The 17,410-nt window shown below is 36.1% G+C and overlaps 1 protein-coding gene across 4 annotated transcripts in view; it reads left to right on the top strand.

The window, feature by feature from the left end:
- IL13RA2 (interleukin 13 receptor subunit alpha 2) overlaps positions 1–17,410 on the top strand; it is a 98,105-nt gene that overhangs the window by 70,521 nt on the left and 10,174 nt on the right. For 3 of the 4 annotated variants that reach the window (XM_035007474.1, XM_035007464.1, XM_035007484.1), the window contains 8 exons: positions 1,086–1,217; positions 4,472–4,595; positions 6,303–6,454; positions 7,860–8,013; positions 8,542–8,662; positions 11,490–11,674; positions 13,047–13,192; positions 14,583–14,727. In XM_035007474.1, coding sequence (XP_034863365.1) covers positions 4,505–4,595; positions 6,303–6,454; positions 7,860–8,013; positions 8,542–8,662; positions 11,490–11,674; positions 13,047–13,192; positions 14,583–14,727 — 994 coding nt within the window. In that variant the 5' untranslated portion in view covers positions 1,086–1,217; positions 4,472–4,504. Of the gene's footprint in view, positions 1–1,085; positions 1,218–3,164; positions 3,321–4,471; positions 4,596–6,302; positions 6,455–7,859; positions 8,014–8,541; positions 8,663–11,489; positions 11,675–13,046; positions 13,193–14,582; positions 14,728–17,410 lie in introns of those variants that run through there. The other variant, XM_035007455.1, reaches the window with a different exon arrangement.

Raw genomic sequence — 17,410 nt, 5'->3', positions numbered from 1 at the left:
TTTTCCAGTCTAATGGCAACATAAATGACATGGCCATACTTTATGTGTTTTTTTTAGAAGTCACCTTAGTGGTATTGCAAAACTCTATTCATTATTTAAAAAAAATAATAATTATTTGTCTCTGCAACTTGCCCACTGCCTTTATAAATGAAATAAGAACCTGTGATCATTTCAGATACTTTGGAATAGACTTTTTGTATTTCTTTGTCAGGGTAGAAAAGGAACTTTTTCCACAAAGCCATATTATTTAAGTGACTGCATTCTTAGGCTTGTAGCATTTTTCTGCCCCTTACTTCTTTTACCTTGCCTTTCCATACAGATTGTATCAGTTGTGAGATCTTGGGCAAGTCACATCACTTCTCCAAGCTGCAATATTACTGATTGTAAATATGTAATACCAACGTTATACACCTGCAGATTTGTTAAAATAATTCACTAAGTTCTTTGTAAACTGTAAAAGATAAGCAAAATTCATGAAGTTATTGTTAAGACAAATATCAGCAAAGGCAACTGATGGATCAGTAAGGGTGGTGAAAGTTTGAAGTTAATAATAATTGTCTACTTATTAACTATGGACAGGTCAATTTTGCTGAATTAGTAGGAGCAAATGTGTAGGGTTGCAGCAAGTTATTTTCAAATTTTTGATTAGTAGCAAGGTACTCAGAAGCAAACTCCTAAGCATACAGAGCAAGTTAACTCTTACAGTACTTTCACATACATTGTCTCATTTAATCTTCAGCACAAATCTGTCAGGCTGGTGTCATTATCTCCATTTTATAGATGGAAATTGAATTATAATTTACTTCCAGGAAAATTAGTGGTTGAGGCAGACCTGAAATCCAAGTTGATACTTACACCACTGTGCCTTTTGTTATAACAAGTTCCTCAGCTGTATATGTATTTGTTTATCCAAAGATTAATTAGTCCTGTCAGCTTTTACATACCTTGCTGTAATTCTTAATTTGCTTTAGATGCTTTTAGCCCAACCCATAACCTCCCCTGTCTTGTGATTTGTATAATCTGTATCCTGGCCTGCTGGCTATTTCAGGAACACCTATCTTCTTCTTTTTTTTTTTTTTTTCCAGTGTGCTTGATCATCAGACAAGAAGGGAAGTATTAGAGATTCTAATTAATATCTCCAAAGTGAAGAAGAGATAAAAAGGAGGACCTGTGATAATTGCCTATGATAATTAATTTCTTGGGAAACTATATTATTGGTAAGTACCTGGAGTTTCTCCAGTCATGCAAGGTTTATCCCTGTCCAACTCCTAGAACAAGGGGATTGTGTAGCATGGCTTTGAAGAGGTGGGGAAGTGAGGCTGAAAACAGGAAGTAGTTTAGGTTTGCCATTCCAAAGGAGATTCTCAGTGGGAAACTGTTTTTAAGCAATAGTGTGTGAAACTGAGTGGGTAGAAACAGGAAGCTGCCCTCGACATTGATCTTAGCAGTGGAAAATGCCTAGCCTAGTGGTTGTCATCAAGGACTCTGGTACTAGACTATCTGGATTCAAATCCAAGCTTCACCATTTATAGTCTGCATGACTTACAGGAAGTTGTTTAATTTCTCTGTGTTTCAGCTTCTGGTCTTTAAAATGGGAATGAAAATAGTATATCCATCCAAGGTTGACTATGAGTATTATATGGTATAATGTATGTAGAGTGCTTAGCATGGGGCAATGCCTGGAATGCTGTGAATGCTGAATAAATAGGAGGAGGGTTGCTACTATTACGGATATTATGACTTGTCACTTGCACCTTGTATCTTGGACAAGATTTACCTGGAATAGTGTCTGGCAAACAAAACAAAACACACAAACAAAAAACAACAACAAACAAACGTGCTCAGTGAAAGCTTATTGAATTATTACTCTGCCAAAAATGTCATGATGGTAAAACTGTGTGCTGGGTTGATGGTTTGGGTGGTGAGAGTAGGTTGACCAAGGTTCAGGGGAGGCTTCTGGTAAAATAGGTTCAGGACAGACTCCTTATAACAAGAAAATTTATTGTTTAGTCAATGGAAAGGGCTCATGAGAGCTGGTTTTCAGTCCTAGCTTTACAACCAATAAGTTGTGTGAGTTTGGACAATTCATCTACGTCTCTTGGTATTTCCTCATTTTTAAAAATAAGGAGTTAAGGCCAGATGAGGTTTGTTGTTAACTGTGGTTGTTAGGGGACTGGGGGTGGAGAGTATGAGTGGTTGTTAACTGTGGGGTGGGGGTGGAGAGTATATCAGAAACTGTTTTAAATTTTGTATGTCTGTGTTTTCATCCCCCATCTTCCCTTTGTCTTCAGGTCCCTTCCCCTCTTGTGAAAAATCCTGTCTTTCCTGGTAACCATATAGTATGTAAAGCACCTCATTGCTCAAGTGGCAGTCTTGTAACCCAGAAGCCAAGGAAAGAGTTGTCTTCACATTCATTTGTATGAGAAGGTCTAGGTGGGACCCTGAGTGTATTGTAATTCAGGGAACTCCTTTCATAGGTTTATAGAAAAGTGACTCAGGAAGTGACTATTCCATTTCCTACCTTTGCTTAAATGTTTTGGGCTGATCTAGGAAATACGCCATTTGATAGCCTGAATCAAATTTCAGTAGCCTATAAAAGGAGTAGAAGCAAGGGATTTTTACCTCTCACCATTTGTGCTGCGACACAGGGCTGTGAAAATATATAAGGACAGATTGATAGGGGAGAGAGAACTTTAAGATCTCTCTGGGAGCAGTTTAAGGGAGTTCTGATTGGCTTCATCCTTATTAGTAATAAGAAAGGATTTCTCTTTGCTGTCTTAGATCCCAAAGTAACCAGTGTGTTCATCTCAATCTAAGAGAGCAGCTCTGTGGAAAATCTGTTGACAGACCTACCTACTACTTACAGATGCTTTAGAGGACAGCAATGGATTTGCATGTGGGCAGAGAGGAATTGAGGAGAGAGATTTATTGGACCTCAGTAAGAGAAACGCTATTCTCTTACGATTTTATGAGACATAGAAAAAAATAGCATGGTGTGGATTCAACCTGGCTAGCTAATTGAAGGAAGACTTAAATGTTGGAGTCCCAGAGGAAGAGCTTTCATAATCCTCAAATGTGTGGAATCCAGCCTAATAGGGTGGAAATACACTGGGTTAAGAATCATATTTCTGTCCTACTTCCAGCTCTGTTACTAACTTGCTGTGTAATCTTGGGCAAGTCTGAGTTTTACTTCCCAGTATATAAATGAGGCTGGGCTAACATGGTCTCCAAAATACACGCTGGCTTTAATAGTTTGATCTCAAGATTCTATGATGTAATAATTGAAACCTACCAATGTTAGAACATTACAGATGGACCAGGTAGGTTGAAAAGGGTGGTGCAGGGAGAGAGGGTCTCCCCTGCTTAATGAATTTATGTAGGAGAAAAGAAAGGTAATCACTGAATATTGGAATAATGACCTTTACTCCTTAACTTCCTGTGAAATTGTTGGTTCCAGGAATATAGACTCGAAGAGAAGTATAGAACTGGGAGTAGTGATTTTTCTTTGAAAGAAGAGTGGTTGTTGATTAAGTAGGTATGTGGAGACATGAATCCTTTAAATTTTGATCATACAATCAATATTCTTCAAGAATGTAAAGACTATTAAGTTGTATTCCATGACAGTGTAGTGTTGTTTTAAGAAACAGGTGAAAAGTAAGATTTGCCCTTTAGAGAGGTCATTCTTGCTGTATGTGGTATGGAGGATGGCTTGGAGGCAGTGAAGACTGGATAATGAAATCCTGATGATAAATTCCTCATCTTGGAAGGGGTCGTGATAATGGAGAGGTTGTATGGGAGAGGGAAGTTGAAGAAAACTCCCAGGTTTCTGGTTTGGGCAACTGGGAAGATGAGAATGCTATTTACTGATACAGCAAACAGGAAAGAGTGGAACAGATAAAGAGTAGAGAACGGTGGTTTAATATTTATGGAGCAAAAAAATTTCTGAGGTATATGAGGCTTTGGTGTAGGTTCTGTGCTAAGTAATCAGATAACTTTCAAATACTTTTTAATCTCAGAAAAGAGTATATGTATCAATGTTTTTACTTTGCTGCTAGGGGAGAGGGTTGCTATAGAGATTAATGATATCATAACTCCCACTGTGAACCAATAAGGACACTGGTGGGTCTGACTCAGTCTTCAGGCTGAAGGCTATTTGAAGTTATCCTAGGCATGTGATGTATGAAAAAGTCTCTGTGTGTGGGGGGGCAGGTATGAAGGGATACAGGCAGTTGTATGTTTGTATGTTTGTTTTGTTTTTTTTTTTACTCTTATAGAAAAATGAGCCTAGAATCCGCCCTTTCCAGGTTATTGGTTCCAAACCTGGTTTTTTCTGTTTCCATGGTTCAAAAGGGCACAGTTTTCCCAATTCCTGGTAGAAAGCACACAGAGTTTCCAAATGTGTTTTTAATCACATTTAGTCTTGGTTATTTGAAGTAAGATAAAGTTAAAATGTTGTATTTTTCCTTCTTAGAGTGGATATTTCAAAGTATTGAATCTTGGAGAAATGGCTTTCATTCATTTGGATGTCAGACGCCTCTATACCCTGATTATTTGCACAGCATTTGGCTCTATGCCTTCAAATGCTGAGATACAAGGTAAACCAACAATGGAATAGTTTTAAAATTTGGGATATTAACTGTCTTTTCAACCTACCCTGGGAAAGTTCATAACAAGTAGATAGATTTTTACTGGAAATATTTCAGGAGGTCCATACACAAAAGATGTATTCTTACTAGTCAGCTTCACACATAAGGTAACTAATGATAACATTTTGCAGGATAAAAGCCAAACTAAAAGACACTTTCCATACCTTTTTGTATAGTCTTCTAAGAAATAGGTTAATTATCTGAAACCTCATTGCCTGGTACTCAGCTAACTGGAAACTTTCCTTATTTGTGGTCCTTAAGCTTTGAGACAATTAGATAAATAAGGAAAAATATACAGAGATTTAAAGTAAAATTTAAAAATAATTACAGAATTATTAAATCATGTCTAATGAATTTTTCTTATTGCAGAAGGTAATCAGAACAATGCATTTCACAAAGATTTGTAACCGTAAGAGTTGAAACAATAGGACTGTCATTTCATTCTCAAAAGAGACCTTTATTGGTACCTGGTGGGGGTCCCATGTCAGATCATAATTTGTGCCACAATTTCTTTTGGTAGATTCTTTTCTTCACCTAAGTATTATGAAGTTAGGCATTAAAATGAGCAAATGGGCAGAAATGAAAGGAAAATTATTAGCAGAAAGGCAACATGAGGGCAGTACTATAGTAGTATTAGATTTGCTAGTAGGAAAATTTATAGAATTATTTGTTTGTTTGCTTTTTAAACCACCAGTTGGGGGAGCCACTGCTGTGCACTGCTCCCTCCCCACAAATAAAATGGGCTTTTTCCTGATGTCACTTTGCTCAGCTGCCTGCTACTTTTTCTTATGTCCTTCCAAAGAGTGGCCCTGGTTGGCCCTGGGATAGCTCTGAACTTTAGTTGGCAGATTCAGTTAACCAGAATGGAATGACAAGATCGGCTTGTTCTAATCCTTAAGGTGTTTAGCCATAGTAGTCATATTTTACACTTTCTATCCCTTTTGTAAGTTACATGCATACAGTAAACACTGAATTAATACTGATTGGTTCTTGGCTACTAGAGTGATTTATGTAATAAAGTGTTCCCATCCTAGGCCAAATTCTGGTCTTTATAACCACAGAGATAATTCCATGTTGAATTGCCTGTTTCTATGAAAACTTAGTACCTAGGTAGGCAAAGTCATATTTGCATATAGCAGTATTCTAGACTTTTTAACAGCTTTATTGATATGATTTCCATAACATAAAACACAGCCTTATAAAGTGTACTGTTCAGTGGTCTGTAGTATCTTCACAATATACTTGTGTAACAGCCCCAACTACTCAATTCCAGAATATTTATATCCCCTCCCCAAAGAAATCGAATATTTATACAGCAGTCATGTGTTATTCTTCCTTTCCTCCAGCCTCTGGCAACCACTAATTGACTTTTGTCTCTATGGATTTGCCTATTCTGAATATTTCATATAAATTGGTCTTATGTGATCTTTTGTGATTGGCTTCTTTCAAATTAGCTTAATGTTTTCAGGGCTCTTGCATGTTGTAGCATGGATCAGTACTTCATTCTTTCTTATGGCTGAATAATATTCCATTGTATAGATGTACTACAGTTTATCCATTCACCACCTGATGGACATATGGGAGTAATCTAGGTTTAGCAAGTTTTGTCATAAGATATAGGAAAAAAGTAAAAATATTTTATTGATTTTATTTCAGTTAATCCTCCTCAGGATTTTGAGATAGTGGACCCTGGATATTTAGGTTATCTCTCTTTGCAATGGCAACCTCCACTGTTTCTGGATAATTTTAAGGAATGCACAATAGAATATGAATTAAAATACCGAAACATTGATAGCAAGCACTGGAAGGTAAGTAAAGCATGCACTTGAAATATCGGTGTGATTATTAGGACCTTTCTTGTAATTTTCGATGTCAGTGTCCACTCTGATTCCTGTATCTCAATAGCTATTTTTTTTTTTTAAAGATTTATTTGATAGAGAGAACACAAGTAGGCAGAGCGGCGGCAGAGGGAGAGGGAGAAGCAGGCTTCCTGCTGAGCAGAGAGCCCATACAGGGCTCCATTCCAGGACCCTGAGATCATGACCTGAGCCAAAGGCAGATGCTTAACCGACTGAGTCACCCAGGCGCCCCCTCAATAGCTATTATTAAGAAATAACAAGCTGCCATGCCTGCTGCTATCTCCTGTGTATCCTGCCACATCTATTTTTACCCCACCCAGTATTAAGACTACCATTAGAAGTACAGGAAAAAAAAAATTGATCCATGGAATATGGACTTGAAGAATACTTACACATTTTACTGTATTTTACAGTTACTTACATACCTGTATAAGGGTCTTATATATGCTATTGGACCATAAGCTTTTTCTTTGTAGGAATTAAGCCTTATTTTTCTTTGTACTTATCCCACAGAACACAGCATAGTTCTTTGCATATATTATAGTAAGTGTTCAATGAAAGTTTATTGACTTATTAACGACATAGTCAAGCGTGTTCTTTCAAAGATTTCTGTTGTATGAGGCATACTGTTAACCTTCCTCATTCAGTTTAGTTTCAAGAGACAATTCAAATACAACATTTATTGAGCAACATTTTGGGCTAGGCACTTGGCTAGATATTGGGAATTCAAGGATAAATGACATGATTGTAGTCCTCTCGGAGCTCACAATTTGTCTGGCTTTCTCCAGTTACCTCCAAGATTTTATTGTATATGATTCCTGAAGAGTTCAAGTGATATTTGAAATGTGATTAGATCATTTGTCATGTAATATGCATATGGTATCTGAAAATTATCTCTTGATTTCAAGTTCATTATAGCTCAAGTTCTTGCCATAGAGACTCTTCTCTTTTCCAAAGTTTTTTGGGGTTATTTTTGGTTTTCTTTTGTTTTGTTTGTTGTTGTTGTTGTCATCGTTGTTTCTTTGTTTTTAAGTAGGCTGTATACCCAACATGGGGCTCGAATTCACAACCCTGAGATCAAGAGTCGCATGTTCTACAGACTAGCCCAGCCAGGCACCCCTGGGGTTATTTTGAATAAGAAGTTCAGATTCAGATGATCTCATCAGATGATATAGTATGCAGAAATGAGCCTGCCAGGAATACTAGACTGGAAGTCTAGGACACTGTATCAGATAATCATTAGGAATTTCTTAGATATTGGGAACACTCCAGGGACTTCTTAGCCCTAATAATGTGGCTCATGATGCTGTCACTGTTTATAAGTTTGGCTTTGTCTCATCTCCTTATCAAACAGACCATCATTACCAAGAATCTACATTACAAAGACGGGTTTGATCTTAACAAAGCTATTGAAGCAAAGATACACACGCTTCTGCCAGCGCAATGCACCAATGGATCAGAAGTTCGAAGTTCATGGTCAGAAACTATTTATTGGACATCACCACGAGGTTAAAATAAAATTCTCTTTTCATATTTAATGCTGTCAGCACAATCCATATAGGGCATAAAGCCCTTAACCTGTGTTTAGCAGATTGTATGTATAAGTGAAAGTGTGGCAACAAATAGAATTCTTCTTAGGAGTGGGTGACTGGCCTTTTTGAATCCTTTAAATCAGCAAACAAATTTGGCAAAACCTGCATCTTATTAGGTTAATATAGTCCCCAGTTTTGAGGCCATATTAGTAAATATGTATGTGAATATTTGCTCAACTGCTCAGAGCGTCCTAGAATTATTAATTTAGTACCTTTGCATATGCTTACACTAGTACCATTAAATGAGCCCTCAAAGTTTTTTGATTTTTACATGCCCCATTACAGTAAAGTGATTTCTAACAATTTCCTTTTGGAATATTCCTGATTATATTGGTTGCTAAATGAAATGGAGAGATCAAAAGAAATGAATTAAAATTGCATAGTGATTTCCCAAATGATTCATCACCATGCCTTTCAAGCATTCACAGTTCATTCATTCCTTAGGAAATCTGGAAACTAAAATTCAGGATATGGACTGTGTATATTACAACTGGCAATATTTACTCTGCTCTTGGAAATCTGGCATGGGTGTCCATTTTGATACCAATTACCAATTGTTTTACTGGTAAGTATTTTTATAATAAGAATTCCACATTAAGAAAATATCTATAAAAATTATAGTATGAGTAACAGTATTTTTACTAAATTAAATTTATTATTTTTCAGAGATGTATTTATGATGAAGGTTGCTTACAATTATTTGGGGTTTTTCGATGGAAGTAAGTAGGTTTAGGCTGTAGCTACTGGAAGTCACTCTATGGGTGATATAAGGAATACAACACTGTTCCTGTACTGGATTAAATTTTGTATCCTTTAGATATATAGGATTATACCCTAAAAAGTTTTGGCATATTTTATAATCTCTCCTTTTAAAAAAAACAGGTACCTGTTAACATTGGATCCTTTTCCTGACTTCCCTGTCTTTTTTAATGATCACTGAGGCTTTTAAACTTAGAGCCATCTGAATCTTCTATCTCCTTTATTCCTTCATTGTTTCATGATAACATTGATCACTGCATTCTGACACTCCTTTCCAAGGTTGCACATCTGTTCTTTACTTCTCATCTCTACTATAAGAACACTACTGGAGGCTCACCTCATTCCACACCTGGATGACTGCCATAGTTTCCCAAATGATGGTCTACTTCTAGTCTCTTCCCTTCCTGTTCATTCTGCACACTGTAGCCAGATTTATCTTCCTATATTGCTATTTTCATATATCAAAAACTTCCAGTGGCTATTCATTGCCTCCAGGATAAAAATCGAGTCTGACATTCAAATTTCTGCCTCACTGTATCACTGCTTTTCCAATATTACCTTCTACTGTCACCAGTGAGTGTTCCACTCCATTTAGACCCATCTCTACATTTTTTTTCTCACCCATGTTATGATCTTTTATGTCTTTGTGTGAATTACTATCTGGAATGCCTTTGGCCTTCTCACTAACTCTTACCCATCTTTCAAGGCCCATTTGGTATTCAGTTTCATTAACTCTTTACTGATCACATCGGCTTCTGTTCAGTTTTTCTCTGAACTATTGCTTATTTTGGCTCTTAATTCCTAGTCTGGATGGCATTTAAATTTTTGTCATATATGTGTGCTTTGTCTGCTCCCTTAAATTTTTAAGAGATTGGTGGGCATGAACTGTTTCTTACATCTCTCTTCACTATCTATGCTGTGCGATGCCTACATCGCACAGTAGATCATCACAAAATATTCCTTAAATGAATGAAACAAATGAGAGTATTGGTACATTGATAAATATGTAACAGAATTTATTCATTTATTAAATAACATAAAAAAGCAAGGAGGACAAAGTGTTACTCTTTGTGTTTCAAGCCCAAATTATCATGGCTTTTTTCTTTAGACAAATCATAAGATATAAGTGATAAGGCATAAGCTATTGAGAATACTGAGAACTGGGTTCTAATGGCTGCTCTGGCATCATTGAGTTTCATGGTCTTGGGCAAGCAGTTTTCCTTTCTGGGGTCTCAGTTTCTTCATCTGGAATTGGCTGGGTCAATGTCTACAGTCTAATTTATTTGTTTCTTAATTCAACAAATATTAAGCAATTATTAAATGCCAGGCACTGTTCTAGATAAAAAGGCCAAAAGTATGAATAAGACAAAGTCTCTGCCCTTTTATACATTGTAGTTCACATTTAACATATCTTTTTCCTCATCTTAGTAGTGAGGGATAAATACTGACATCTTAGAAACTGGAAAATAAGGGTGCCATGAGGCTTCACATTGGCACATAGTAAATCTGGGGTAAAGTCAAGCCTAGAACTCAAGTCTCCCAAACATAATCAGGTAAACTAACCAAGAGACTATAACTTTGCAAACTCTGCCCAAAATAAATACTTCGCTACTTGAAAAGGGAAATTAAACTTATTATAGAATGCTTGTATTTTCTTCCCTGTCTCTAGCTGCTGGCAGTTATTGTGTTAAAAAATAAAGTATATTTTCACTATCATAAAGTTCTTTTATTACCCCCCTCATGCAAATAAATAACAACTTGGGGTAAAAAACAAACAACAACAGAAACAAACTAAATACTTGGCATAAAGTGAATTCAAGAAAGTCTGGCTATTTGTATCAACACCTGATCAGCTGCCAGATTGGCCTAATTTCAAAAGGGATTTTGGCTGCTTTTACAGATGTCACATTTTGCATTGCAAAGTATAATTTAGGAAAACAAACCAGGCATTTGTGCTTTGAAAATCAGTAGGGAAATCCACCCTAATTCCCACTAGCTTTATTACTGGAAAGAGGTTAACTTTCAATGATATGGCAACATTTCTTGTCTAGGAGAATGGGAAATTAGATATTTACTTGCCAGACAGCTCTTTTTCTTTTTGACCCCTCTGTTGGCTTTTCTGAGGCTTATCTCTTGATGTGTATTACATCTTCAGAGGACTTTCATTCATTTTATTAGACATAACAATATTTTGTAAGTCTGCTTATTAGATGTGCTTTCTTCTAAGTTCTCCAGTACAATATAAAAAAGGCAGTATCACCCAGCATTATCTATATAAACCCCAGGTTTTCTTAATAGAAATCTTACTCTTTGATTCACAAATCCTGTGGGCAAGTCAACATAACCTAAGTACATGAGTAAGAACCCTTGCCTTATCTTTGATATTTTGTAAAGACTCCCACCAGATTGTAATCTCCATGAAATTATGGACTATGTCTGCTTTCTTTACTATTGTATCCCTAGCACATAGCATAGGATGTTGAGCAACATCAATAAATACTGGTGCTCAATAAATATTGCATGTTATTAAATGACTTTTTTATTCACTTGGCATCTGAAGATAATTGAAAACTGAATACCATGATACTTTAAGATATTGGTAAGCACAATTCTTACAATACCTCTTTTTACAGGTATGAGGGCTTGGACCATGCAATACAGTGCACTGATTACATCAATGTTAATGGAAAAAATATGGGATGCAGGTTTCCCTATTTGGAGTCATCAGACTATAAGGATTTCTACATCTGTGTTAATGGATCATCAGAATCCCATCCTATCAGACCCAGCTATTTTATTTTTCAGCTTCAAAATATAGGTGAGTTAAACAACTTCGAAATGTTTCTAGTTTAGGCCATTTACAACCACATGGAAGAGAAGAGATGGAGACAAAGATATAGAGAAACTTATGGAAATACAAAGCCAGGAAAATGAGGGCCAAGAGAGCATATGAAGAAGCTCTTATTAAATATAAAATATAAAAGTACAGGAATAAGGAATTGAATGAAGAATAATTTTTTTTAGATTTTTATTTAGAATTTACAATTTATTCCCCAGCTTCAAAGAGTTGGTCTGCTGTAAAGTATTTTTGTCTAGTGTTAATGATGGAGTAATTATAGAATCCCTTATTCCCACATCTCAATAGGCAAATGGTTGGATATTCTGAGTCTGAGTTCTTAGTTTTAAGAGTTACAATAATCACAGATTTTAGAGTCAGCCATACCTGGATCTGAATCTTAGATTGACCACTTTCTAGCTGTATGACTTTGGGCCAGATACTTTTAATGTCTGTTTCAATTTCCTTATCAGTAAAATGAGGATAATAGAGGACACTTCATAGGTTTATTGTGACATGAGTGAGTTTTTGTTTTTTTTTTTAAGATTTTATTTATTAGAGAGAGAGCGAGCAAGAGAGCATGAGCAGGGTGGTGGGGGGAGGGAGGAAGGAGAAACAGACTCCCTTGCTGAACAAGGAGCCCAGTGAAGGGCTCGATCCCAGTACCCTGGGATCATGATCTGAGCTGAAGGCCGACACTTAACCAAATGAGCCATCTAGACACCCCCATGAGTGAGTTTATGATGTGACATCCCTGGTTCAGTGCCTGACATATCATAAGGTATAAATGAGAATTAGCTATTGATAAAAATAGTAGTAGTAATGGTTGTGGCAGTTGTTCCTAATGCTACCAAATGGAAAAATGACAGTAATGATTTGGCTCTTCTAACCTTTCTTTTGGGCTTAAATATTTGTCAATATGTGACTTATCAAAATTTAGTTTCCAAAATAACCAAGTTTCTCAATAAACCAATCTTGGTTGGCAAGCAACTTTGATTTTAATTCACATTATAGAGATTAGTCTTAACCCATCCGATTGATTTGTCCTAGAGGCTTCTCTTACTAGGTGTCCCTAGCTTTTGATAAGAGCTACTGCTAAGGGCGCCTGGGTGGCTTAGTCGTTAAGCATCTGCCTTCGGCTCAGGTCATGATCCCAGGGTCCTGGAATTGGGCCCGCATTGGGCTCCCTGCTCAGCAGGAAGCCTGCTTCTCCCTTTCCCACTCGCCCTGCTTGTGTTCCCTCTCTCGCTGTCTCTCTGTCAAATAAATAAATAAAATCTTAAAAAAAAAAAAAAAAGAGCTACTGCTAAACTTATTGACCTCCATGTTGAAATGGCTTCCTTTTGCTTTTCAGTTAAACCTTTGCCACCAGACTACCTTAGTCTTACTGTGAAGAATTCAGAGGAAATTAACCTGAAATGGAGCATGCCTAAAGGACCCATTCCAGCAAAGTGTTTCATTTATGAAATTGAATTCACAGAAGATGATACTACCTGGGTGGTATGAACATTGCATTTATTTGGGAAAATCATAAACATAGCCTTTTATTTTTTTTTAACATAGCCTTTTGAATAAAATAAGCAAACATGAGAATCAGAATCAGTTGCTATCCATATGAGGAATAGAGTATGACATGTATCTTCGTATAATTTCCAGAAAACAATATAATGTAGGGGACAAAAGAAAGATGCTTGCTTGTGGTCTGAAAGCATAACCAGTCATACCAATTTTAAAGCTACATTAGGAATTTAGAGATAATGTAGTCATTTGTTTCTAATATTGTGCCAATGAATTAAAGTTGCCAAGTACAAGTATGTGATGGGTTATGATGAGGCGTCAGGTGAAAAGAAAAGAAAGGAAAACAACACAAATGTAAAAACCACTTCTTGAGGAACAAGCATCAGGTCAGAATTAGACTGACAGGGCTACCTGAATTTCTTGTAGTGCAGAAGAGGGGCTGACGGAGGAAGTAGACAATGATTGCAAGACTCATTACCCCCCAGCAACAACAATGTGATGATGCCTTTAGCCCTACATTGTTATATGTTAATTTTATTCATTGGTTTCCAACTTAGAAAGTGGTGGAGACACGTAGGTGAGCCATTAGTTCTAATCTATTAATTTCATATACTGATGAGAAAACTGGGAGTTGAACTGATTTACATGTTGCAAGGAAGTGAAATGATTTACAAATTACTCAGCTATTCCCAGTCCATTACCTTATGCTGGTTCCCAAGAAAAGTTACAACAAAAGAGAAGCTGTTATTTTAGATGAGAGATACTGTTCAGTTCTTTGAAATGCAAAACTGAAGCAATTTCTTCAGTGATTTTTTTTTTTCCCTTTGAGATCATCCAGCCTTGTGTATTCTCATATCTGAAGAAGTTTCATGCTAAGCCCTGAGCACTGCTATAGAGCTTTTATATGAGTTAACCAAAATAAGGAGAAAAAAAAAGACTTTATGTGTATGAACTCTGTAGTTTCCATAGAGATCACATTCACATGATGGCTCCTTTTGCTAACTCAGTATATGTAGCATTTTCCAGTTTATGTAATCTGAGAAATTTGACACTAATCCAAATACTGGGTATCATAAACACGAAAGCTATCTAGGCATTTTGCTCTGTCACACATGCCTTTGCTACAGGTGATCCATTATCAATACAGAAAAATTTTATAATATAGGTAAGGAAGGGAAGGAAAAAATGAAAAAAAAAAAAAATCCCACCATACAGAGAGATAATCATTGTTAAGATTTGGTATATAGCTTTCTAGTTATTTGATATTTATATTTTATGTAACAAAATCCACTACAAAAGTGACAAATCAAATGGGATCTATCTAGCTGCAATTAGATCAAATAATAGCATTTATTTTTTACTTGGCTTTCAGACTACCACAGTTGAAAATGAGATACAAATCACAAGAACATCAAATGAAAGCCAAAAATTATGCTTTTTGGTAAGAAGTAAAGTGAATATGTATTGCTCAGATGATGGAATCTGGAGTGAGTGGAGTGATGAACAGTGCTGGAAAGGTATGAGATAAGAGCAGTAACTAAATAGCTATTTGCTAGCAGATTTATTTTCTTTCAGTGAATTTTGTAATTATGGAAATCAAAACGCTCTTGCATATAGTCTATAAAGAAGATAAATTAGCAAGCACCTTAAACATAAACTTATGGAAAATCTAATATTCAGTTTTAACTAGGAGTAAACTAGTTTCAGTAAGAATCTTGTTATAGTTCTATCATCAACATTCTTGTTTTTCTGGCTGTTGGTAAAGAGAATATGCTAGTTCTTTTCTTAGGAAGCCCTATTTTAATCAATATTTTTCTAGGCTCTCAATTTTCAAGAGAACAGAAATCTTAAAGCAAGGATAGGTCAGCTTACACTTGTTTTTGAGTGTCTAGTATTGTACCTAATGAGTATTTTTTCTAATTAATATATCATCATTAGTAAAAGCAATTCGATTTACTTCCAATTCTGATTTAAAGTGACTTTTGATAAAAAAGACATTTAAATTAAATAACAATATAAACTAAAAAGCCTCGAGAGTGAGGCAAAATATTATTGTGCTTTACAGTACACTAGTTTTATCAACAGAAATTACTAATAATTGTTCAAAAGTGAAGGAAATTAATTCAGCATTACTTTTTCAGGTATATAGATATGTAAATACATATATAGATGTAGATACAGACAGATACTGGCATCTATCAATCATTCATCTCTTTTCCTATTGTTCCATTATAATAGAATCCCTGTTTGACTTATCTCACAATTTTTTTTTTTTTAGATTTTATTTATTTATTTGACAGAGACACAGCGAGAGAGGGAACACAAGCAGGGGGGTGGGAGAGGGAGAAGCAGGCTTCCCGCTGAGTAGGGAGCCTGATGCGGGGCTCGATCCCAGGACCCTGGGATCATGACCGGAGCCGAAGGCAGACGCTTAACGACTGAGCCACCTAAGCACCCCTATTATCTCACTATTATATTGATATTGTTCTCTTTCATTCATCAAATATTTAAAAAGCACCTAATATGTGTCAGACTTTTTCAGGCATCAGAGATACAACAGTAAAAAAAAAAAAATCCCTCTCCTCACAGAATTGATATTTTATTCTCATATTGAATAGAGATAAGCAATAAACAAAGAAGCCAACTGTATCATATAATCACTAAGGGCTATGAAGAAAACACAGGTAGAAAGGGAGAACTCAATTAACGAAGAGATGTATGGAAACAGAAAGAACACTTACTGGTTCTGTTACTCATTTGTGTCATTGCTATAAGAAATCTGGAGATTCTATGGAACTGACATTGAGAAAATTGTATCCTGAATTATATCTTATCATTAGTCAATGCATAGTTTAAAGTGGATATGGTGAGTTTTTAGCCACATTCTCAAAATAATACATCCTTTATATATATTACATACAGTCTTAACTGTGATATTGATGCTTGAGATTTCTTTTGCCCTGATGGGTATCTTTTGGTAGAATCTTAATAACTTTGAGATTAGGAACAAAGAATTTCCTGAGATACATGTGGTCTTAACTCTTTAGATTTCTTTTTTTATTTTATTTTATTTTATTATGTTATGTTAATCACCATACATTACATCATTAGTTTTTGATGTAGTGTTCCATGATTCATTGTTTGCATATAACGCCCAGTGCTCCATTCAATATGTGCCCTCTTTAATACCCATCACCAGGCTAACCCATCCCCCATCCCCCTCCCCTCTAGAACCCTCAGTTTGTTTCTCAGAGTCCACAATCTCTCGTGGTTCATCTCCCCCTCCGATTTCCCCCCCTTCCTTTTTCCCTTCCTACATATCTTCTTCTTTTTGGGGGGGGGGAGATTTCTTATTGAATGTTTCAAGTAATAGAAGTATAGGACAATACTTTCTTTTGGAAATGAAAATACATCTTCTTTAGGATTGACTCTGTATGTAGGGAAAGCAACTGGAACCTCAAAGAAGCCTGCTTCCCACTGTTAATTTTGTATGCCAAAAAGCTTAGATTATTAGTCATTTTTCTGGATTATATCTTGCAGATCTTAACTGAGCTGAACATATGAATTTGGTAATTTTTTAGTAGAAAATAAGACCATAAGGGAACAGGACAGAGAAAATGGTGGGGTTGAGGGTAGGTTTCAGTGTAGGTATGGGCCTAGGATTCAAGATGCTCTGTAGTACTTCAAAATAAGTAGAAGATACTGGTTTTGGAAGGATAAGTTTTGTACTTTTTCAGTTTGTCTAGTGATTGCTCATTTCTTGCTATGCAGAGGAACCATTAAAACATTATCCTAAAAAGAAAAGAAAAACAACCTCATCTCATTTAGTCTCTAAAATATGAGACAACTTTAAAAACATGACCTTTAAAGACTAGCTCCATTATTCACACAGGGACTTTTATGAAGACCAGTGTAGGGGAGGAAAAATTTTACTTCTACCCTCCTATGTTCTTTGGCTGGTCTAATAGTTAACTTGACATAAGACAGACTAACAGGAGAAAAACAAATTTAATTTTGTTTGTATAGGATCCCATAAAAATATGAGACTCAAGGGTAAGTAGAGCAGTCAGGGCTTATTATATACCATCATGAGCTAAGGAATGGGATAGGGGCCTAGAGCCTCAAAGGGGAATAGGACTCACAGGACAATAAGAAGAGCAGATGGTTGGTAATTAGATGTTTGCCCTACCATGCAGATAG

The sequence above is a fragment of the Mirounga leonina genome, unplaced genomic scaffold (assembly GCF_011800145.1).
Source record: "Mirounga leonina isolate KUSES-001 unplaced genomic scaffold, KU_Mleo_1.0 Mir_101664, whole genome shotgun sequence".
Classification (NCBI taxonomy): Eukaryota; Metazoa; Chordata; class Mammalia; order Carnivora; family Phocidae; genus Mirounga; species Mirounga leonina.
Note: the sequence above shows the minus strand (reverse complement) of the source record. Positions and strands in the feature narration are given on the sequence as shown.